Source organism: Haliaeetus albicilla, chromosome 2, assembly GCF_947461875.1.
Source record: "Haliaeetus albicilla chromosome 2, bHalAlb1.1, whole genome shotgun sequence".
In the NCBI taxonomy this organism is placed as follows: domain Eukaryota; kingdom Metazoa; phylum Chordata; class Aves; order Accipitriformes; family Accipitridae; genus Haliaeetus; species Haliaeetus albicilla.
Genome location: NC_091484.1, coordinates 57,787,131 through 57,812,863, shown reverse-complemented (window position 1 = coordinate 57,812,863; position 25,733 = coordinate 57,787,131). Strand labels below are relative to the sequence as shown.

At 39.0% G+C, this 25,733-nt stretch overlaps 1 protein-coding gene across 2 annotated transcripts in view; it reads left to right on the top strand.

The window, feature by feature from the left end:
• The window catches only part of RSU1 (Ras suppressor protein 1), a 111,917-nt gene that overhangs the window by 43,186 nt on the left and 42,998 nt on the right, over window positions 1-25,733 (top strand). For both annotated transcript variants that reach the window (XM_069776052.1, XM_069776060.1), the window contains exon 7: window positions 4,167-4,299. In XM_069776052.1, the coding sequence (XP_069632153.1) occupies window positions 4,167-4,299 (133 nt within the window). The remainder of the gene's footprint in view (window positions 1-4,166; window positions 4,300-25,733) is intronic.

Genomic DNA, 25,733 nt, shown 5'->3' with positions numbered 1-25,733 from the left:
GCATAGCTTACTAGTTAGGCATAGGAACATTTTGTTTTTAAGGTGGGTTAAACACGGAACTTCAGTCACACTGATCCAATCAAACTTAATGGTTCAGGATCATCTTTAGATGCAATGAGTGCTGAGGCAGGAAAAAAAAAAAGCCAAGATCAGCTATTTCTAAATCACACAGCTGGCTCCTTTTAGAAGGCTTTTGGTCATTCTGTGCAGGTCGTCCACAGCAGTCAGCTGTTAGACCTTTATCTCTTGTTCTTCTCTTTTCCAGACTCTGTTCTCTTTTCAGTGTCTGCTCATTGTAGCAGCATATGTCCACTTTGCATTCTTCCTACATGGAGATCTATGTCTGTTTAAGATAGAAAGCTTAAAAAAAAAGTATCCTTCAGGCTTAGAAATTAGAAGGTTCTTTAAGCATGTTAGACCTGGGTTCTGGGATATATAATTTTCATTATTTATTTATAAGAATAATTTTAGAAGCACTCAAAAATAATTTGAAAAGCATTTCTGTGATCTAGGAAAGGGGCTGTGCTGACTAGTCTTAAAGATAGCCTTCTCCTCTCTTACCAGAAGCATGTGACTAATGCATTTCAGTGCAGTTGACGCTTTCAGTATGGCAAAATAGCAAGAACTTTAAGTCCGTTATGAAGAAACACAATTTTAGTCTCCTAGTTATGCCAAATTTTAGAGATGATAAACAAATATTTTTTAATAGGCTGATGTGCATGGAAAGAACTAACCAGCAATAACCAATGCAATCTCCAACCCTAATGCATTTTGTGATTGAATCTTCAGTACTGGATTTTTACTAGAGGCAATTTTGTATTTTGCTTACTAAAAATATCCGAGGGATTTGATGTGATCTGTGTAGCAGAACAGTATATAAATTTCCTAAAGGCCTGGGGATAGTGTTCTGCTGACGCTACTGTTAGACAATATGCATGAAGGCGCATCTGCCATGGCTTTTTCCCTGGTCCATGGCTCTAGTGCTGCAGGGATGGAATAACAGCATTTCTTAGCACAGCGCTGCTGTAAAAAAAGGTCTAGGCAAGGAGACTGTTGGGGGTGGGAGGGGACAGGGACACATCTGTAAGGTGTCCAGCTGCACAGCACTCCTGCGGTGAGCCTGGTACCAGAGCCATTGCTTCAGGCAGGTTTGATCATCTCTTCCATGCTGCTGGGTTCATCTCGGTGCACTGGGGCAGAAGGGTTCATGCAGGGCTCCCATGTGTTTGGTTACCCCACCACATACTGTTCCTGAGGTCTCACTGAGACTGACCTCGTGCTTGGGACTCCTGGATGTCCTGCAGCCGGAGCAGAATTAGGTAAGCCCTTGATTCACGGATGGTTTAGCTGTAAGCACAGAAAGGACACAGGATACGGCCCCAGGCAATGTATGGTGATGCAGGAGTGACACATTTCCCTCCTGTCTCAGTTTTAATTATGTGATTTCTTTGTTCTCAAGTGGCTTGCCTTATGGCAGAAGTGTCAGACTCTGTTTCTTCCCTAGTGCTGATGAGGTGGGGTAGGCTCTCTGAGACTTCTTACCCTGCCTAGCTTTCTGCCCATTTCTGTCCTTCATTTCCAGATGGAAATTTTGGTACCAAACAGGGAGGAGTTTAAAGCGTCAGGTGCCCTGTCCTTCCTGCTTTCTGTGAGGCAGTCCTCCTTTACTCTTCTGCAGAGGAGGACCCACTGTCTGCCTGGTGCTTGCTATGAGGGCAGATGGGTTGTTCCTTTTTGCACTACAACACTTGACTAAATTCTTCAATTAAAAACCCTGGGCTGTGGGGTGGCAGCTGACCTCTCGCTCCAGCTGTAGGTGGCCGGTGGTATGGGCTGCCAGGCCAGCTGCTGCCGGCAGGGCTCCCAGAGGGACGTCCTGGGCAGGGAGGGGGTGGATTTCAGGGCGGGTGGTGGACTTCCAGGTGCCCCAATTTCCTCTGTAATTAGGATAATTTTGCCTTTAGGGCCTCTGCCTGCCTCTTACCTCTGAAGGTAAAAAGTAATATCTGTACCTGCCCCCAGAGTGTTTTGGGGAGAAACAGAAGACAGGAAAATTACGTGATTACTTTGGCATGGGGACCTACAGTTCATTTTGATTGAGCAGTCCTCTTTTTGCTGTAAGGCTTCTTTGGCTTTATAGAATAGTATTTATTACAATTACCTTGAAATGGGCCATGTGGTATTTGGAATGGAAGTGGGCAGTGCGCTGCGGGGATGGAAACATACGGCAGTTTTCCCTGGGCGATAAATTTCTGACACAGCTCGGCATGAGAGGATTCAGCTGAGACCCTGGCTACTGAGATTTTGAGAATGTGTGACTTATTCCTCTAAGCAACATTGAATTTGACCCATGATTGGGCCAAGCTTGCCTCCCCAAATTTAACTATTTTTATTAGTTGTACACAGATTGATCATTTTACCTTGATGCAGTACTTGCAGAGCTGTAATTACAAGGGACTGCTTACAGCGTTGGTAGTTTTGGAGAGCAATGTATGTGGTTTTTTTGCAGGTAATAAAATGGAAAATCCAATTTGCAATTGCAAAGCAAGCCCCTGAGTGACACATGATCTTCATAGCAGCACTGGTCAGAGGGTTACGGCTAATCACAGTGCTGGCTTGCTTCCCTGGTGGCCTGTGCCTGAAAACTGAATAGCGAGCAGCGTGAGCCTGTGCCTTGAGCCAGCATAGATTTAGACACACCAGTTTCTAGCTTATTAGGTCCTCTTTGTCACAGTACTTAATCCTGCTTCCTGATTCTTGTTAGAACAGGGCTGCAGAGTCCCTTAATAAAGGAGATGGGTGCGAGGCTCCTAACGAGGCGCACTGAAGCGTGAGGCAGCAAGGGCTATTGCCGCCTGACTGACAGGGGTGAAACGCTCCCTGCCTGTTGTTATTTCAAAAGAACAGGCCTCAGACAGCTGACAGATGAGCTTGCTAAGGTAATGGTAACTTGTTGGTAGGCCAATATGAGATGCATGACATCTTTTCACACGGTATAATGGTCTGTCTTTAATTGTGTTAACCCTTTTTTACGGAGAGAAACGCATCAGGGATTAGCTGTAATGTAGAACACGCAACTGAAATGGCCAGCAAGCACACAGCTCGCAGCAGCTCCTGTAGTGTGCATGTGTGCTCATGCAGCTTACACGAGTGCTTTTAGTTTTGAAAAGCTAGCACATCAGGTTGATTTCAGATTTCTCTGACAGCTTGGCTCAGTCAGTCTTCAAAACCTTGTAATTTTTCTTTGTTTTGTTTGCTATAGTTAAAGATTATTTTATTTTTTTTTATTTGTTACTTTAGCTTTCTGGGGGAAGTGTAGGCCTCTCTTCATCGTAAAATTAACAAAAATAAATGTAACACAGATTTCTTACTTTAATTTAAAGAACACAAGAAAATATTTCAGTGGCTAGACAGTCCTGGAATTCAGCCTGTTGTATGTAGTATGTATGTATTCAGCCTGTAGTCATGAGGAATTTCAGTAGAGCATGTACTGTTTTGGTTTTGGGTGGTAAACATTTATAAAATGAACAACAAAACAAAACAAAAAAACCCAAGCAAACCCCTAACAGGTCTTTTAAGTCTTCCTGTCAACAGAATAGGTAAAACTGGCATGTTGCAAGAGTGATGGGTTTTGTTTGTTTTTCTTAGTATAGGGAACTATAACCACAGATCAGTGGTAGGATCTTGGTACAAACAAGACATTGGGCACTGGGAAGGCAAAAAGCCTGTTGGGCATTGCATGTTGACATTATGCTTGGAGCAGTGATCAAGAAATGCTTTAGGGTTGCTACGCTTCATCAGAGCAAACTCCTACCACAGCATCATTCTCCTTTCATTCCTGCAAGCCATACTGGAGAGCGCCCAAGAACTATGCACTATTAAGCCCTGCTTAAAACTAATTTGATGAATAAATATTATATGCGGTGGGCCGAGTTCAATCCTGCTGTGCCATATGTAGTAGCACTGAAATGAACAGGGTGGAACTGTATCCGTCATGGTGGGAACTACTGTGTCCTCCTGTTCCTCTCCCCTAAGACTGAAATATTTGCTTTTATTATGGTTATACTCTCTGAAACAAATGAAGAGTTTCATACAGCAAGATATTTCTTTCAAACTTTTCATATTTTGAATTTTATTCATATGCTGTTTTGTTTAATCCCTTTCAGGTAATTTGGATTTGACTGGTCAAAAGCAAGTCTTCAAAGCAGAGAACAATCCTTGGGTTACCCCTATTGCTGACCAGTTCCAGCTGGGAGTATCTCATGTTTTTGAATACATTCGTTCAGAAACATATAAATAGTAAGTATACTGTAGCTATGTTGGGCTTTTTTTTTTTTATTTTTCTTCCTGTAGCGTGTTTCGCAAAGTGTTATCAGCTACACCCTTCTTTCATAATCCATGCAGTAGCTTGGTATTCAGGGGAAATATGCAAACCTGTACATTTATATTAAGGAATTTTGCTGACAAGAAGGTAGCTAAATGGGATTTAGACATTTTAGGAAAGCACAAAGACTGTTTGATATTGTCCTGCATTTGTTATTCATTTCTAAGAGCTATTAAGTAACATGAGTTCTAAAAGAGCAAGCATTACAAGCCTTTGAGAAGTACTAATTTTAAGTATGTACAGTAAGGTTTTATAGATTGAAATAGATACTTGGTGATGTTTTTGGATGCAGGTTGTTACATTTTGAAAGAAATGTCCAGAATTCAAACCTGTTTTGATCTGGACTGGTTTACAAAAGTCTACAACCCTGGTAATTCAAATTCAGATACTAGTACTTTCTTCAACAGTGTAACTGGAAAAACATAAACCTCATACTGGGAATTCTCCATTTTAATTCAAAATTCTGTGTACAAATACTAAGCATTTGTTTAGGAAATAATGTCTGTAATCATTCAGTGAATTGAAATATTTCTTTTCAGTAAAAATTTCCATGTTACAAGTCCACAGCAAAACTTTAGATGCGAAGTTATTTCCAAGTGTCTGACAACAACCTTGATGCTGTCTTTCTAGAAGCAGTAGGTAGTACAACAGACAGCACAACCTCTAGTTTGGAAAGTTAGTTTTTGCATTCCCCTTTATGTAAAAAATATATTTTAATAATTTAGAAGCATTTCTGACAATTTTTTTATATGGTAGCTACCTGAACTCAATTACTGAATGCAAGTATTCACAAGTGAAGATTTTGGGATTCCAATTAACTGAGATGTAAATTTCTAGATGAAACTAAATGATCCAGCAATGGCTTTTGTAGGTTGTTCTTCATTTACAGAACTTAAGCGAAAAGGATCACAGATGGGAGAGTGGTTACAAAAATTGTGTGTCTCAGAAGTGTCCTGATATTTATGCTGTAATATGTGTTCTCAAGATAAATTTATTCATAGATCTAAGTAGGCTGCAACACCCTTCTTCCAGTAGTACTCTGTACTACAGACATGGTGTAGGGAAACAGCTATCTCCTCTCCTTAGACCATCCCTTCCCCACAGTCCATTGTGTAGCTGCATCTAGATTTCTTGATAATGTTCTGTAATTTTTTTTTAATCGCCAATTTTATATTTCTGTTTGCTGAGCAATGTAGATTAGGGACCCTCATGCAGTTCTCACAGGGACAGTGCTGGGCATCATGAGGACAGCAAAGTTTCAAGGACTGAAGTGCAGTTTTGAGAATATTTGACCCATATTCAGTTTGGGGGGTTGCAGGGGCTGTTGTTATGTATCTATAATTAAAAAAATTACAACTGTGGACGTATTAAACTGCTCTGGCAACTTTCCTTGTGCAATCAAAATTGACATAAAAGGTTCTCCAATTCATCATTTGCCTCAACTGTTGCTCTTTGTTTTAACTATTGTTAACGATTGTTCCTTGCTGAGGTGTAACAGTGTCTTACTGGCTAATGGGCTGATTTTTATTTTGTCTGCAGTAAATATTTGAAGCCTGTATAGTTAACAGTGTAAGCAAAATCAGACTCTACACATTAATAGGGGGAAAAAATAAGATCATAAATCTTTCCATGGCTCATTCATGGCTTCTATTTTGATCTTAGAAGCATATTCAGTTAAAATGTCATTGTTTTCAAAGATTAGTGATGAAAACCACATGTATGCAGATGTTAATAATTAGATGCCATTTTTTATATTCAGCATTTAACCATTTTATATTTAAAACATAAATTAAAAATATCTGTATAATTATGTTAGAATCCCAGTAGCAACTTCTTTTGATTCTTGATTGTACTTGTTTCACATGATATAAAGAGAGAGTTTTGGATTTTCCTGTTGAAAAAGATTGTCCTTTTTATTTCAAGTTTCCTTTAAATATGTGATCTGAGAATTCTTTGGATGCCACCTGCTACCGACATTTTTCTGTTGGCATTTGATTTTAGGTGTTAAAACTCATGAGCAATGGTGTAATCTAAGTAACAGGTCTAGTAGCATTATTGTGCACAAAAGCAAATAAGCTGTGAACACAGAAGAAATGAAAACTCCATTTTGTGATGAAATTTTTATCTTTTTCCCACTAACAACTATATACCACCTTCAACTTCCTTTTTCTTTCATAGCCTATATCCAGGTACTGTGTCTTTTTTCTCATTAAGCAAATAACAAGGTTGAGATGTGAATGTAGTAATTTTCTCTGTAGATATCTAAGTAAGCAAAATTGAGCTCTTGGGGTTTTTTTTTTGATCATTCAGCCAACAGAAAAATTTAAAAATTAACTAGCAACGTGATAGACCCAGCCAGCTTAACTTTTACCCTGAGACAAAGCAGTACAGTTAAATGGGTGACTGGATAGAATGCTGTTTATATAACTTCACTTACAACACTGAGAAGAGAGAACAGCTCGCATATGTTAGCAGCTGACAAACAGATCAGTAAGTTTACTTTCAGGTACTTTCATAAACCAGGAACTATGCATCTATATGGTGGATGGATTTTGAGCTCCAGAGATGGTAATTGTCTCCCTATGCCCATTGCTTTTGCTGGCCGATTGGAAATATTGATTTTAATTTGTTTACAAGTCCAATATTATCTAAACTAGCTAAGACATGGTATGCTCATAAAATCGCAAGTGCCATGTTTCAGGGCTTAGCAAGTTATGTTTCACTAAGTGGGTTTATGCTAATACAGTTTATTTTGTGTTTGCAATGACTAGAACATCATATTTACTCAGTTGCTGTTATCTCAGCCACAAAGTGGTAACTCAGTAAGTCTTGGCAATGCACTTACTTGCAGTCACGTTACTAAACCTCAAGGTTTCTACTGATGGCTGGCACAAGCCATAACTGTACACTGCAGTCAATATCGGAGATTTCTGTGAGGCTGCACTTGTGAAGCAACTAGCAAATAGATCACAAACCTCTTCTTTACTTTGTGAAATGTACTGGCTGTTTCAAGCATATTTAGTGAAAAATTACACCCCATTTTTAGCCTTGTCTTAAGATATTCATGCTCTGGTGATTAATCGGTAAGTAGGGATGACACCCATGAGGGATGATTATGTCTAAAGATAAAATGTCATTTGTCTCGCATACTTTTACATTTTCACACTCCTGTTTTACATGGTACTCACGCACCAAGTATAAAACTGGAGTTGCACTTTACTTCAGAAGCGTGTTAGCCTATAGGACCCTCAGATCAGCTCTTCTTACTTTGTAGCTTCTTTCATTTCCTTTAATTTCCTTACCTTTCATGAGAAATGATGCCAGGTGATTTTTTTCAACCCTCATTTTTCAAGGAAGACTTGTGCTGACAAAAAGATGGGCCGTATATTGTGGCAGAAAATGTGTGTGTAGGGGCTCTTAATTCTTAACAGGAAATTCAGCAGCTCTTGGCACTTGCTGGCTTTTGTTGGCTAAAATACGCCCACTGCACATATCATCCTGTGACAGCATCATTTGGAAATAGGTCAGTTTGCCAAGTATATAATGGTTCTTAATCTCTGACTGCCGTACTAACTTTCTGAAAGTTAAGTTAGTAAGCTGAATTTTGGCTTTGATTCTATATATACTCAGAAGGTGCCATTAAATTCTCCGTGGGGTGTCACGATAGTGTTGAAAAGCAGTTGAAGAACTTGCTCAAACAGTAAAGGGTAATGGCAACCTCATCTCCTCAAAGGGCTTAACTAAATGTTTTACTTTTTATTCATGCCTTTAGTCAACTTTCAAAGTGACCTTTATGTTGTAAGCATATTCTCAGAGGGTCTTCTCTGTCTAGGGTACTGACAAAGAAATGATGGATTGTATGATTTAGTGGTTACAATGTACTTAGACAAGTGCAGACAGACATAAATGTTTGAAAGAAAACAGTGAATTAAGCTCCCGTGAAGAATGGAAATCCTGTGATGCTCGTCAGGATCACTGTAAGATAATTAGTGATTTCATTAAGATGAGGTGAAGCTGAGACGTGCAATTGGTACCAGTGGGTGGGTTTGCTTGCTGGCATTTACAGCAAGTCAATCCGGAAAGCTGCTCTTTGGGTACATTTCTGGGATTAATCATGTGCTCTTGATCAATCTTCATGTGAAACTTGCTCTTTACCTGTTTGTTCTTGTAAAAGAAAGGGTAGTGATTTTGCTTTTATCACAGCAGAGTCTATTGCAGTCATCATCACCTGATAGTGTAATCTCAGCTAAAACAAAATAATTTGCTGCGTCCTGAGTGCTTAGAATAGCATTTAGACTTCTAGCGTTTTTAAGCTGCCGTTGAACCCAGCAGTCACATTTTAACACTTTATTTAATGATTGCTGTGTCCCTGTTTGACCTCCTTATTCCAGTGAGGCAGAATTATGATAGAACATTCACCGTTTATTAAGTTTCTAGAAAGCAGGTTTTTCCACACAAGGCAGTCAATTTGGAGTCAAGAGTCTCAACAAGATGTTTTGTGAAAGGAAGTTGCACTTTTCACATTTTCATCAGGAAAGGCAGTAGAAGAGCAAGCCATTTTAAAGACTGACACATTAACTCTTAGCAGAGGAAATGGTTTGATAAATGCTATGCTGAGCATATATCGTTTGGCAGCACTGGAACATAGGTTTCCCTGGGCAGGCTGCTCTGTGCTAAGCATTGTAATTGAAAACCTCATTTCATCGGCAGTGACAGTCTGGAAAAATCCACTCTTGATTCAGTCCTCTAAATAGAGACAATCTCCCCAGCTTTCTTCTTGAGAATGAATTGTTGTACTGGACCCCCACTATTATGTAGCAGCTGCTTCCAGGGCAGCAGACACTGGTCATGAAGTAAGAGATTCTTCTTCTGGCTTATATTAATGAAGAGTATTTCAGCATTTATTTTTAACAACTAGAGGAGACTGGCAAGATACTCAGAGTAATGCACTAGAATACAGATAGTATCTTGAAATAACTCCTGTTCTTATTCCACAGTTGTTAAGCCTGTTTTATTTCAGCTGTGTGATTGGGGCTGTCCAAGACCTAAAAGTGATGATCAGTAAAACTACCTATCATGGAGTGGAAAAGAGGTCAAACAAGTGAAACATCCAGGTGTTGGTGGTTGGAAAGCATGCTGGGAAAGTGGGAATTGCTGGCAGTTGAGGTGGAGGCATCAGCAGGTTGAACTGATAGGAGGAGAGATTGTGCTGGAATGGTGTTACTTGTGCAGCATGGTCATGGACCTGCAAGAATTCAATTTTTTTGTTAGCACAAAAAGCAGGAGTATTTAAGTGACATTTGCTGATGACACAAATCTAACAGCACAGAAGAGAATCAGCACACCACACAGCAAGAATTAGCAAATGAAGAGGAAGGCTTGGGTGTATTAGTTGCAGGTTTTCTGTCAGCCACCAGTGTGACGTGCTGGAGTGAGGGGAAGAGACAGAGAAGCACAATCTCCAGAGCTGGGTTAAGAGAGCGGAAATTTTCTAGTACAGAAAAGGAAATATTACGCAGTTCTGGTCATCATGTTCAAGAAAGATGAATTCAGGCAGGAACAGGCAAAGTGAGGAAGGATAATGGGATGATAAAAGGAATGAAGAGCCAAGAGGAGATTTAAAAGGTATTTTGTTTATTTAGCAAAGCAAAGACTGATAGCAGAGATCATTGCTGTCATTGGGAGGGAGAGGGGGAGGAAGAGACTTCATTTAAGGCATAAAAAAAATGGTGGACATAAGAACAAATACAAATAAGCTGGTCAGGTGTATATTTAAAGGAAGGTCTCTAATTATTAAGGGAGCAAGGTAATAACCTTCTGATGGAAATAGCCTTCTGACAGAAGAAGTGAAGGCCAAAATCTTGTTTGTTTCAAAGTAAGCACTGATCAATTTGAGCAGGAGTATATGACATGATTGCTTGTGGCAGAGGACAGCATGTCTGTGATGCAGGCAGACCTTTGTGCTCCTGTTTTCATGTCTCCTGATTTTTTGAGTGAAAAATTCCGATGACCACCCCCACCATATATTAAAGTAACTGCACAGTGCAATTGACATTAAGCTAAGGAAGACAAAGCTCTGTTGTCTGTTAATATAAATAAGGCAAAAGATTATTTTGCATATTCCTGCATCTAATAACTTGTTTAAATAAACATGCATGACAGTTTTGTGCAATAGTTTAAAATTACTAAATTTTTTTAATAACCTAATAATTACTTGTTATTATATAAATAACATATTCATTAGGAAAAATTCATTTGGGCTTATAAAAATCTTCATAATATTCCTTTCTCCACCTAGACTGAAGACATACATAGAGAGAATGCTTCTCTTTGACTGTCTCTAAGTAAAATTAAATAACTTGTATTATCCAGTCATCTAATCTTTTAACAATATCAAAAAGAACCAAATTGAGCACAGTATGATCTCAGCAGTAATTTCTGCTGGTGAGTATTCTTGATGCTCTGGGGGAAATGAAGACCACAGAGAGGAACACAGATCAATTGCTTTAACCATCTAACGTAGATTTGATTCAAAGGAGTATGGTTAGATGCCTCAGCTGTTTGTATGACGCACAGAGGTCAATGCAGATTTAAAGAACTTGGATAGCGTGAGTCTATCCTCTGACTACCCTAGAAGAATAGGCCATAATAAATGCTATTCTTCTTCTATACTTTTTCTTCTGTTTTGTCACTAGTATTCTTTGGTAATTTGTGGAATAGAAGGCTTCATGCATTAGTTTTCTCTTAGGCTCAGGTCTACAAGTATTTATACTTCTAGAACAGGTATTCTCATTGTTCCTAGAGGGATTGCTCTTGTGCATGTGCTCGTAGGATGAACCTTTAGTAAGTACTTCTTCTCCTTTCTCATTTGCACAGTGTGGTTGTCCTGGGCCCTGTACAAGAAATAAGATGGTGTTATGTGTCCAACAGTCCATTGCTGGAGCTCACTTCTATATCTCAGTGACTTTTTAGCCTGGCATCTTTACCATTTGGCCCCTGACGCAGATGCACTATCTGTGCCAGTAGTAGCTGTGACCTCATGTAATTTAGGGTGGTTTCAAAGACTGGGTAAAAATAGTGGAAAAGAGATGACCTCAGTGATCTACCTTAGGCGAGATTCTTTGAGATACCGCATCTCCCGTGAAGATGAGCTCACGGCAAATTAAGCTTCCCTCGAAGGATGGCAGGAAGCAAGATCCATCATAGCTAAGAAATAAACAATTGTTAACAATTCTGGTTCACGCATTTCGATCACGTACCAGTAAAAGATTTTAATTAACCAATAAAAATCTTTTATCAACCTGATGTAGGGAAATATAAAAATGTCATTTGCATTTGGTTCTGTTGTATCAAAGGCATGGTACTGTATATTTTATATGAAAATACTGATTTGTATTCCAACCAAATGTTGTATTTATTGGCTGTATTTTAAAAATTGATAAATATATTAGTACATTATTTCCAACAAAGAAAATAGATTACTCAGAGTCCTGACATCTTTAGACAACATTTACATGCAAATCTGTAACTCTTCCCTAAAGAAGAGCAGACTCAAACCCATGTTGAAAGATAAACAAGAAAAAACAGTATCTCTGTGTATTTGTGTTTATATATTACTAAGATGGATATGTAATAAAAACAAAGCTATCAGTGATGTATCTGACAGATATAGATACTGCACATATAAATACTGGTATAACTACTGATACTACCATTCCCTCTGATGTGAACTTTCATATAAAGTTTAGAATATTATGCAGTAATGCATTTACGACGTCAAGGATGATAGTCCAGGGCTTAAGTCACTGGGGCAGATGTCTAGGGCTATGTTAGACGCGGAATTGGAATGAAGAAGTGAGGAAAGTGCAGAAGCTGAGGACTTTTTGAAACCAAAGGTAGGGAAACAATGACAGCAGGATACAGGCTTTGAGTAGGGAAACAAGACAAAGTTACATCTAACTACAGGTAGGGCAAGGCAGGGTCAGTAGCTGAGTTAAAAATCAGTGGTAATTACAGTAAAATCCAAAATGAGACACAGGTAGGGATGTGTCAAAGAAACTGGTGAGAAACAGAATCAAGGACCTGGCCTAGAGGACAGGTTGGGGTCTGAGCAAGCAAGCAAAGTGTGAGATGTGCAGCTGCAGGCAAGTGGCACCCTGAGCAGGAAAAATGATAGGTGGGATTGAATAAAGTATGTGCAGTGGGAAAGACGGCCAATCCAAAGTGGTATCTATCTTTTTAGGCTCCTAGTCATTGAAGAGACTGGTTGTGGCTATCTGTTAATGATAAATCCTAGAAATGAAATGGGCCCTTTTCTTAATTATGACAGATTATTAATAATGATGAAGGAAGGAAAGTCATGTTCTGTTAGGCTTCTGTTCTATGTTCAGTGCAAGCACGATGATCTTCTAGGGAAGATGAGTTATATCTCAGTCCACTAAGTAGAAGCCTGACCAACATTTTGTTGTGAGAAATGGTTTTCAACTTCCAGGCCTGTGGACATGCACTCAGAAGGTTTGGAGACTTGACTGACAGAGTCTGGTCTCACCAAAGTTCAGTCTTAATTAAAGCTTGGTGTCGGGGACATGCCAAAAAGTGACAGAAGCGCTAGTATCCTTCCAACATCAAGGAAGGCGAATAGACTAAACTGAGTTGTTAGGACCTAGTTTACTCTGACATTAATTTTTGGTTAAATAGTAAAGAAGAGACATGACATTCTACTAGTGAAGATTTAAAAAGGCATGAATGTGATTGAGAACTATTTCCTAAAGAAACATTATAAATTTGGTTGGTCAAGGCAACTCTACATAGAATTTTGTGAAGCATTTGGTTTGTACAGCTGCACAACATTCTCATTAGAAAATGGGCACTGTATAATTTTATTAAAACACTAAGAAGAATTAACAACTGTCTGATAGGTCTTGGGAGATAATTACCAACAAGGACATTTCTGGTGAGCTCCACAGAGATCTGACCTGGACCTGTTCAGTGTTCTTCTCAGGTATTTGGAAGCAAATATACAGTCATTTCTGACTAGAAATTTTATATGACCTGGAAGTTGGTGAAAGGCAATGGTGAAAATATGGGCTGTCCTGGATCACGTAATGAACTGTGCCTGTGCATGGTTTATTTTAAAGCAGCTCAGAGAAGAGTTAAGTATCTGTGAATGAGGTATGCAGGATATACCACACGTTGTGTTTATGATTACAGGAGGAGATAAAAAGGAGTGAATACTGCTTTCCAGAAAGCAATTGGCTCTGAAAAATGTTTTAAGAGACATCATATAATTGAAGTGCGCTGTCAGCTCGCAGTTCAGTGCTATATCTGAAAGGCCTAAAAGAAGCCTTGGATTAGTGAGTACAGGAATAGGAACTTATTATTTTCAACATCAGCTGGGGCTGATACTGAGTTCAGTTCTGGTGTTTTAAAGGGATGTTAAAAATTTGTTTAAATACAGACACCTCAAAATTATTTGAGAACAAAAGTCAATCAGATTAAGAAAAGAAGGCAAGGTACAACCTTGTAAAAAGGATGCTTATTAGGGCAAGCTACCAGGGAAAGTAGCAGATTCATTTTCTCTTATTGTCCTCTGATTGCTTCAGGATACTTTCTGGGAAAATGTGTTTTGGAGCAACATCTCAATATGAAAGTTACTGTATGAACCATGATGGCTTTTAATACTTTATGCCTAGTATCCAAAGGTGATGATCTATTGCCTGATTTTAGATGTTACCAGAGCTGCCACAATTTTAAGGCCTTGTATCCAATAGTGTGCTCTGCTGCTCTAGCTGCTGTGGACATGGTGGGTCCAGCTCCTCATCTCCAATGGATTCAAGGGGTTTTCTCAACATTTCTGGGTAGTGTTGTTGCTAACCAAAGGCAGTGCGTCCAAAATGCATGCATTAAGAAACTTGACTGATGTTCTCTGAAGGTGCCTCACCTAATAATTTTTTTTTTTTTTTTTGGTGAGGATATTGCAGAGAACAGAATTTGGACTTTACAGTAGGTAACAAAGAGAATAGAGCATTTTAAAGAAGATCCTCAAGACTGCAACAGGGAGAATAATAAATGGAAAATGGCAGACAAAACAATACTAACTGAGAACTGATGTGGAAAACATGTTGGTAGCAATAAGGGTTTTCTGGAAAACTTGTGTAGCTAACAGTAAGTAGTGGTAAGCCTGTTAACCCTTTGTAATCTTCAAAGTTCAGTTGATTTGCTTTCTTGTTTTCTTCTTCAGATTGGTTCTTTACAACCAAACAAGAAGAGTTACTGCACACATTTGCTGGTTTTATTTGAGAGATAAATTAAAAAGTGGCGCTTTTATAATCAAGCAGAACTGTCTGCAATTTCTATTCTCTACGCAGTCGTATTTGTTTTATTACATGCTGGCTTTTATTGAACTCCAGTTTTTATTTCAGTCTCGCATTATTTGAGGGTTTTGTGTGATCTTTAGCAATTTTTTTACCCTCCTGGTGAGGGCTATCAGTTAGATAGAAAAGTGTCCCTAATTTTATGATTGCCTTTATCAACTGTTTATCCAGTGGAAGGCTGAGGTGGGAATGATTCTGGTATAATTTGCTGGAGCCACTTGTAGTGCAAGCTCTGATAAACTTTTTAAAAGCCATTATTTTATTTTAGCAGGTATTACTGCCATCTGGTTTATATGCACTTTTACAGCCCCTTATACCTAAGGCACAGTGTTGAAAATGGTTATGATCAGATTTCATTTTAAATTCTTGTTATTAAAATTAACTTTTTCTTGAAAAGCAGAACCTGAAAATCAGGAACTTGTACTGTATATGACACAGGTTTTCTCAGTCCTGCGTTTCAACACTTTCCTCTGTCCAAACAAGAAATGTTTTACTGTTAAAGCTGGGGATCGTCAGATTTAGGTCCTGTTTAGGCAAGTCCTTCTGACTACAGCTTTGCAATGGCTCTTTTCTATTCTGTACCTAACCACATTAATAATTTAACCCTAAAAATCTGATATACTGAAAATCAGTTCGTATCAAATATCGCAGGAAAAAATATCCTATAGTTTTTTGTCTTTATTACACTTGGTTGGGAAATTGGGGAAGAAATTATAGCCTAAAGTTAAGTATGCAGGAGCATAAGCAGTAAGTAGAATTACTTAGGATACTGATCATTTCAGCTGCTCCAGCTTCACCAAAGCAATAATAATAAATGCAAAGATATTAGTCCTCTTCATAGTTTTGCCAAATGGTTTAAGAAGCTGGCTCCAGTGCTAGATATAAACAGCAGCATTTATTTCACTGAATGGGGAACAGTGATTCCCTGAATCCTTTTTGTTATCCATAAAGCCCACTTATAAATTTATAATCTGATAGGTTTTCAATCCTACAATCATATATCATGCAAACAAAATGTTGTCACATGATGTTAAATATATGCAGAAGTAAATGGAGCAAATCCTAAACCCAGTGCTGTAAGTGTGGTTCCCCTTGACAGGAAAAGGAGGAAATTGATCTCTATTCATATGTATACCCAGATCCCTACCTCTGGCCTGCTCCAGTGTCTAGTTTTGTGAGACTTTCTGCACGTTAAATGTTTTGGGGAGTTATCCCAGGAAAGAGAGTGGGACCACAGAGTCCAGGACTCTTCAGAGATGCATTGCAAGAACCTGCTGCATGCAGAAGCCCCAGTAAGGAGATGCCACAGTTTGGAAGAATGGGATTTAGGCATGGATATATGTGTGCCGGTTTTGACTCCTAAAATACAGTGAATTTTACTTACAAAAGCAGCAACTCTGAGAAGACTGGTTTTAGTCACCTTTCAACAGGATATACTTTCCAAGCTAAATTCTGAATGTTAGTTTTGATTATTGCATTTGATATTCTGCAAATTTAGATTTACTCTAATGTTGACTTTAAAAAAAGGAAAGGTATGCAAGGACTGGCAGTGATGATCTTGAATATAAATTATATCAAGCAAATTGATGCAAGATAAAATTACCAAATCAACCTTTTTTATTCTATATTTTATGGAATATCTAATGTATGTTTGGCAGTAATTTACTCTTGCACATGAATTTCTGACAGTTTCGATTCTTTGGACTTATTAATCAATGTAGTCAGCACCAGAGCAATTTTTATGAGACTCACTAGTCATCAAAAATTTATTATCAGATAAATCAAAGAAACAACTAGCATCTTAATAGGGTGAACAAAGCACCATGTAAAAGATCATTCAATACTACATGTTTTGACTCTTGTGTATTGCATTTACTGCTAGGGTCAGAGGTTTTGTTTACACTTTCATTAAAATAGTCATCACTGACACAATTGCTTCCTTTTGTGCTAGGCTTTTCTTCCTTCAATTTTTTTGTATATATGTATGTATATTTCATGTTAGCACCGTTGTTGTAAAGCATGAAACTTGTGTATAAAATGTAATATAGGACTTTAATTAAAATCTGAAACTTTTATAGTTAGTTTAAGTAGATCATGTGCGCTTCAGGAGTAGGGTGGGATGGAAGTACATTGCGAGCAGTACCAGCGTGCCCCGAATATGCTTCAGTCTCTGATCCAGTTGCATAAGGAGCTCTGATATTCATTCCAGTTAAACCTCTAGTGTCTTATTTGATACAGTAATCTTCCTACTCTCTGAAAAGATTGCAAGTTTCTTGTTTGTTATTTTAAGAAGAATTTCCCAGTCATGCTTCTTGTGGCTGTCGTTGTAACCAAGTAAAGCCAGAGCTTAATACTTCCAAACTCTACCTTTTTGTTAAAGCAAAATGCTTGTCTTCCCAAAACGCTCTTGCATTTAACATTTGGAGTGGTTGAGTCTCCTCCCCAGTCTGTGCACGGGCAATGGGCTTCCCTGGCCCGGCTGGCCTGTTCGACAGCGAGGGGATGTAGCCACAGATGTGTGGTAGGAACATACTGGTGGTGGCATGAGGAGTGTGGCTGGTGGCTTCACCTTCCCCTGATAACTGCTGTTGGCTTCCTGGCGTGAATGTGTCGGCAGGAAAATCCATGTGCAAGCTGGTAGCCCTGTCCTCAGAGGAGGGCGGGTGTTTGGGGGACGATGAAAACGGCAAATGTCATTGTTTTATTGGAGCGTGGCTTCATCTCAGTACTCAAATGTAGGCATGTCAAGCAGTCACGAGGACGAAAGAGTCGCTTTAGGTTGTCCCTATAGTCAAGGGGGCACCTCGGGGACCAAGACAGTTCACCAAAAAACTAAGTCATGCTTTTGAGGCACAGAGGGGAAGGCTGGGCCCTTGGCCACCACTCCACGGGTGGTACGCTGCTGAAGCAATGGAGTGATGCCAGCCCTGTGTGTCCACCCCGGGCTGTGCGTTCCCACCCGCACGCCCAGGCCAACACTGGCTCTTGTGTGACCATGTTTCAAGGAGGTTTGGGAAGCTGATACAGCTGGAAACTAATCACTTAATTTGGCAGTTTTAGTCTGAATTACCGCCTTGAACTCAGCGCCTGACCGCCAGCACTAGCCCCGAGGGCAGTGATGCCCAGCCATAGAAGAGGTAGCCCAGCTGGCAAAAGCTGAAGTTTGCAGGGGCTGCTTACATCAGCCCCTCACCAGTGTGTCCAAAGGCAGGAGGAGGAGAACCTGGATCCTTACATGCATTTTTCACTTCATGCACCAAATGAAGCAAACCTCCTATGAAGAGAAGGCGAGTGCTTTTAAGAACTTAAAAATAAAACCTCCCCAACATCGGTGAACTAACGGCAAGTCTGGATTTGTCTATGTGCAGAAAACAGGGGGAGGGAAAATATCCTGACAGCCTGTGTATTTCACATGAATCTGGTGATGCTGAAAATACACGAGTCTCATTAGTGGAGTTCTTGTAGCTAGCTTTCATATGTTTTGCCTAATAAAAAAATAACTCAAGGGAGATTGAATTTATTCTGTGTTAATAACCAGAAAGGATGTTTCTGGATGGCTACCAGCGATACAGAACTGTGAACGACACAAAGGAACTCTACTATTCCCTCTTTCACCCAGTGCATGCTTTTACAGGAGAAACGTATTTAACTTCAGCATTGTCTTTTTCTGTGTTTGTAGTCCCAAGTATGACTGAAAATTGGGCTGTGTATGGGATCAACAGCTTACAGAAACGCTGTTGTCTTGTAGCTCTTAAAGTTTATCTCCCGGGTCTGATTCCAATTCAAGTGAGTTATGGCTGAAAATGATTGCTCTGGGTTGCTCACTTAGCAGTGTATGTAAGGTGTAAGAGAACTAGATATAGTTCTCTTATTTCTCTTATAGATATAGCTATAAAGGTGTGGTGGTTTTAAAACTAATGATAACACCCAGTAATCAATGCTAATACCTGACTGCAGCTGCACATTTTCTTTAGCTCTCTTTACCAGCCTACCTACAGTTTCATCTGTGTGAATCTTACTTCAAGAGTAGATTTTTATCTTCTTTTTGGTTTTGAGACAAATCTATAATGAGACATGAAAGTTCTGAGCTGGTGTATTTGTCATTAACATGTCAAAATAACTAACCATCTCTCTGTGTACCTTTTATATGGCTGTTGCTTGGTAGCATTTGCATTCAGAATAGAAAGGACTAATCTTCTCTGGTCTTGATTTTAAGGCAGACTGGAGTTTGGACTGGTCCAGGATTAGGACAGCTTTGTGGTGGAATATACAAAACTACAGTTAATAGAGGTGTTAAATATTGTGGATGAAAGGCTGTGATTTGGACAGTAGCTCAGGAGGCTTGCTTGAAATACATGTGTATTTCAGAGCACTCCCAGAGTAAGTTTGGAAGCATCCATTGGATGAATAGTGAAGTAAGAGTTTGAGATCCAAGTCTTTCTATAAATTGGAGAGGTATCAGGAAGCTGACAAGGTGTAAGTTAGAATCCCAGTCCTGTATCTGTTGCAGATTTCGTGTATAGCTTTAGTGACTTCTATACAGTGACTTCTTCTCGAGGATCTCAACACAAGGTAACTTTAGCTTAGGGCCATAAGCTCCTAAAGGTCATACCAGGCTACTGAACGCATATACAGTAAACAAAATCGTTTATCCATTTTACCGTGGAGAATATGCCGTTCAGATGGCTGGTAAGAAATTAGCCAGTCAATAGCAAACTGGTGTTAAAGCACACAGTTTCTGTTTACTCTGTTTGCTTCATTCCCACTGTAAAATCTACCTGGCCAGGCCTTCATTTTCCATAACTTGGCTAGAATTTTCTCAAGTGCCATAGATGGGACAAAAGCATAAAGCTCTACCCTTTCTTCAGCACACAGAGTTCAAGTGGAGTGGGTTCTTGCTCTTAAGGTCCAAGATCCTGCAGCCCCTTCCATAGGACCTACCACTGATGGAAAGGGTAAAGAGCTGCTCTGATCAGTAGTATGCAGAACTTGAGGGACAGATAATGTTTTCTTTTTTTGTGTGGTTGTCTCTTATACCCTGCATTTTTGTTAGAAGCTAGTGAGGATGAATTCTGTTCAGTGTATTTGGATACTTACTGTACCTGACCTGATACCATCTGAGGTGGTCTCTTGTGTGATACTTTTGATATAACTGGGAGGGATATTTCAAAAACAGTTTGACTCACGGGTGCATCAAATCATGCTATATTGTCTACAGATTTTTCACCAAGCCATTTTGCGTTTTATTTAATTAATACTATTTACTCCTTTGTTGATCGGCTTTAATTTGCAATTTTACTCTGGGAATTGAAACAAAATAGTTTCTTTCTGAAGTCGAGTGAAATTCTTGGAAATTCAGTCTGGCATTTCACAATTTAGATTTTGATCAATTTGTTTACTCTTTGCTTCAGTTTTGAGACTATTCTATAGACACATGCCAAAACGAGATTTTAATCTCTTCTGGAAAAGTTGATTTGTCCTGCTTTCCTCTTGAGTACAGTCCTGTTCATATGATGACATACTACCAACTAGACTGCCCTAGAGATTCAGCAGTGCCTGTGATCAAAATCTGGCTGATAGTCGTGTATCAGTTCCAAGTGATTCACTGCATAGATTCATAGCTTTGGAGGTGGCAAATACGTGTCTGAGTTGCGATATTCTGCACATCCCACATTCTTTATGGAGGAGAGTTTGCAGGTTAAGGTTCTTATGGACCAACTTGAAACCCACAGATGCATTTTATTAGACTAGTGACAGTAACCTGAACACTCACAAATATTTGACACTTCAGTTTGCAAAGATAAACATCTTCCTTTTACATACTGCTGTTGTGTTTGGATTCCCATTGGATTATGGCAGTACCAGTGCTTGCTCTTTTTCTGAAGATTGAATTTTATAAGTATTGCATTGCTTGATTAGTATTTTTTTCAGTAATATTTACCTATAGATGTATAAATGCCTGGTATTCTGTGGCTTATGATGTTGTGAATGGTTAATTAAAACTTCATATTCCCTCTGCTTGGCAACTCCTGTATCCACTAATCTAGGTAATTATTCATAAACTTAGTTTCATTGCTTTGTTATGTTTAATGTTTAGTGTTATTCCTCTGAAACTTGGTTTACTAGTGCCAAGGTTTACCTATGTTCACAAAGTAAGTAGTGTGAGTTGCTTTCATTACTTCCTCACTGAAAAAGATGTTAACGTTTATGTGTAAGAAAATGAGACCCTCGTAACAAGGGTGAAGGTTAGTAATTTCTATTTCCTGGTGAAGGATTGGTTTGTGATATTAGATAACACTAGGACATATTTCACACAAATTCTTCCTTTCCACAAACAAATTTCACAGACAGTGGACTTGGGAATTGGAAAGACCAGCTTCACTCAAATGTTCATACTTTGGCATGGGAATATATGCATGAGCACTAATGAGTATACATATTGGAGAAGTAGGGAGTCTGCATTAGGATAAGCTAAAACGCCCCCTGTGTTTCTGCTAGAAGGAGAGAGGTAGACTTCTAACAAGTTGTGAGTTTAAATGTTCACGGTGTATGTGTCTCTGCACTCACATCTATCCATAAATATTCTCCCATATTTCTGTATATATTTACTTTAGTGCTGAAATTATGTATTGTTCAGTAGATGCATCCATTAACTCAGTTCCATATTACTCTTTTCTAGGAAGAAGGATAGATTTAGAAAACAATGGGCATTGCAGTGTAGAATTCTGTTGGCATGAAATAAAAATATGAATGGTGTTAAAAATAAATTTGTAAAAATAATATTCATAGGTAAAATACTGAGATGATCAAAATGAATCATGGGAGGAACTGATGCAAAATGCAGATATTGCAGAATCCAGATTATTATATTCATGGGGATCATTATTAATTATTTAATTCTAGATATACACATACTATAGCCTAAAAATGTATTGCAGGTTTACAACTGACTAGCTGTTTTATGTGGCAGAATGTAGTCTTTGCATATTTATTAAAATTATTCATAACTGGTTGCTGCCTAGATGAACTGCTCTATTCTTATGTCTTGCTTCAATACATTATCTGAATCATTTTATCATGACATTATAATGAAATTTGTCTAAGTTTTAGAATGATCCATGGGGCATTTTCCAAAACCCCTATCAGCATCTCTTAAAAATATATATTTGCAGTTCATATTTAAGAATACTTTCAAAGGGTTTAGTAGCAATACATATTTTCTACATATAATTGTTTGCTGCTTTTTTTTAAAAAAAAGGTTTTATTCAGATGAAAAAGGGATATACACTGAAAAAGTTAGAATATGCATTTAATCAAACTATATGTGCTTATCCATACTCCAGCTTACCCCTAGAAATTCCTGCTTTTAAAGGCAAAACATGTTCGCAATGCAGTTTTATAACCTTCCTCATAGATGTCCCAGCAAAGTTATAAAAATCAATTATATACCTACTGAGTGTGTGGTGCCTCACAGCTGTTCCCCTGGATTTGTCAGGGCAACAAGTCTCTTTTGCTGAAAAAAGAGAAAAAGAAAAAGAAAAAGAAAAAAAAAAAAAAAAAAAGAACGGGAAAGCATTCCACCAGCCTGATATGCAGTTAGAGTGATTATAAGATAGTCACAGTTACCTCATCTGGTGGCTGTTCTATGAACCATTGGCTAATTTGTGTACACAGGTAAGACATTCAAACAAAAAAGTCTGCCTGTACCAATATCCAGAAAGAACCTAAGGCGAGACATGTTGTGTATCTTATTTTGTCAACCTTTTTTTTTTTTTTTTTTTTTTTAAGTAATTTGGAAGAGCACAAGAAGAAAAAACTTAGTTTTCAGAAAGAAAAATTTAACTTAAAACATTTCCACATTAGGAGTGTAGAACAGTTATAAGTTGGTTGGGGCTTGTTGTGTAAAGCCAAAGGAGTCTGATACTGTAGCTGGAATGTTTTGCTTTATGGTGAATACCTTAGAAATGTGTTACTGTACTGCCATTTGCATGGTGATGCAGCATTATTTCCACTAGTTGTCAAAAGCAGTTAAAGGCTAATGAAATTCTGCACAAACTGTCAGATGGACACTTTCCATTTGATTAAATACGTCTTGCTGGAGAATAAAGGAACAGTCCCTTTTTATACATTAGAACTTTATATCTTGCTGGAATACACCCAGATTCCCACTTATGATTAAACAGAAAACAGTTTAAGAAAAAAACACGTTAGTTCAAAAACTAACCATGAGAGATCGCTTTGTGACTGCTGCTGCCATGACCGTGGTTTGCCTATAGAATGCCTGAGGTATGGCAGTTGCTTTACATTCAAACAGAAGACACAGTCCCAGCTGTGCACTCCCTGCTCCCGAAGAAGTGCAGTTTCTCTCTGTTTTTCAAAGGATTTTGCAAAGCATCAAAACTGTTTGGACTCCAAGTGGTGCAGTGAATCCTGTTGCAAGATTAAGGTCTTCCACATAGGCATAATGCTGCAAATAAAATGGGAATAAATGAGAAATACGAAAAGCTAGAAGAAAGAAAATGCGACTACATGTGTTTTACCTTATCTCTCTGGGGAGGTTTCTGGCTGGATTTGTTTGTTCTGGCCAAGTGTAAGCATCCATAAGGAGAAATCCGAGGAAATTTTTTTTTTAGCCAGCCTATTCATCCACTTTCTGTCTGAGCTCACCCTTACGTAAACTAAGCAAAATATCTTTCCATAGTGATCTTTGTTCATTTAGTTCCTGTACTCAAATGTTTGGGACTGTTGTATCAGGTTTTGGGGGCTGCCTTCTGTTTTAACTTTTCAGCAGAATAATGCATGAAAAGTCTTTTTCTTCTGCAGAAAGTGTGTGATACTGTGGTTCATGCCAGTAGGATCACAGTGAAAACGTGCTATTCAACTTCATTATGTCACAGGCAGAACAAAAACTCCTCTCACAAATTACCCCCATGCGTCTTCCCAGTCTAAGGGTATTGTGTTGTAATGGTGTGTACATCCAGGTTTGCCTCTCTGAAGTGATGTGATAGCAGAATTCAATTCCCAGGTGGCGGTTACTAGAAGTTTTTGTTATAGCAAGCGGACAAGACAAATACCCAAAGTGACTGGATTCCAAAACCTTACAGCCCAGTAGCAGCAAACATCAAACTATGTGCTTATAATTTGAGAGGAGTGACCCAGCCAGGCAACGAAGCAGTACATGACGAAGTGCCTCAAACCCTCTGTGAAACTGTATTTGCACTACAGTTAGCAAAGGGGTTTTCTCTGGAAGCAGTCCAACATGTGACACCTCTAGTTGGGTGGCGGTTTAAGAGAAGCACACGGTTGTCCAAACAGCCTCACCGATCTGTTCTGCCAGCACAAGCAGTGTAGATAAAAGATACTTGATGGACTTTCTGGGAGTTTTGTAATTGCAGGGAGTTTCTCTCTAGGTATCCAACATAAAAAGAGGCAGACTGGCTGGAAGCTACTGAGAGACCAGGACGAGTTTGTGCTGACGGGCTAATAGTGAGCCAGTGGTATTAATTTCTTTGCTAAGTCTCTGCAAGCAGTGACACTTCCTACTACCTGTGGGTTTCAGGGCAGTGGCAGGCTCAAGGTTTACTGTCAGCACAATTGTTTTGGAGGTGAAAGATGGACCACTTCGAAAGCTTGACCTTTCTTTTCTCCTTCAGAGAGCAGACAGCCCTTTTCCCCCTCATAACAACATGGCATCAGTTTTACCAGGGGAGGCTGAAAGTTTTTCAGTCTTTTTGTTTAACCAACGCAATTTGGGCCAGTAACTACCCTTGGTCAGTCCTTTTGTAACAGCAGCCAATGAGATACTGTCACTAATTTTATTATAACCTTTGCTTTCCTATGAACCTACTCCATTGAGGGGAAATGCTTAATGCTCTTGTTATTACAATCTCAGAAACTTTTCAAGTCAGTAAAGAGTAATGCTAGCTCAAACTCTGGGCCTTGTTTCTGAAGTCTGATTTAATGTAATTGTTATTTATGGCATTATAGAGTGGTAAACAGCTGCTCGTGCCTGCTGGGGTTTTTTGCTGTTGGTTTGTTGGGTGTTGTGGGGTTTTTTCCCACCTAATGATGCCAACAAAAGTGACCTGGCGTTTTTCCTTTAATTAAAATGGGCCTTTGTGAATTAGCGTGTGAAAATCATGGGATATGGTACTAATTGGAGTTTAGGCAACTGCTTTCCTAACCTTTCACAGTGAAACTTCTAAATGAAATGTTTCAGTTTTCATTTAGTAGCTTGAGAGTTTTTCACAGCTACATATAAAATAATGATTCTTGACCTTTTCAGACAAATATATTGGTTTTTTTTCCTGAATAAAACCTTTACAGCATCATTCATTTGTGGCTAGTCTTACCTGTCGTTTGACTGCTTCAGCTCCCAGGTTCTACAATGGACATCCAGAGGACATAAGAACTTTCTGTGTTAGACCCGTGACCCATCGAGCCCAGCAGCCTCCCCCTGAGAGGCGGTAGGAGATACTGTTCAGGGAGAACACACAAGACTGGCTGCTACCTGCAGTACCTTCCCCTTGTTCTCTCCCAGCATCCAGCGTTGTTGTCTTAGGGGTGATGATGGAGAGTACATCCCTGACTCTTCCTTTTATCACCTATTTACGGATCTGTTGTCAGCAAATTTATCACATTCTTTTTTGAAGCTCCTGAGACTGTGCACAGTCTCCTATACTAGCAAGTTCTGGAAGTTCACTAACTGCTAGGTCTTTTTTTCTGTTTGAACTGGTTTTGATTCATTGAGGGCTTCATTGGGATTTATTATACTTAAGATCAAATTGTTCTGCTAATACACAGGTAGGGATAGCGGCAAAGAACCACCACTGTGGCTGGACCAGCCATAACTTCTCAGATGAGGCATCATCATGTAGAAACGAACAGCAATGGGAGGTGAGAGCCACTGTTTGGTACAGAAGTGATCCACTGTGTACCAAGGAATCCACTGCATCTTACTCCTCTAAGTGCTAAAC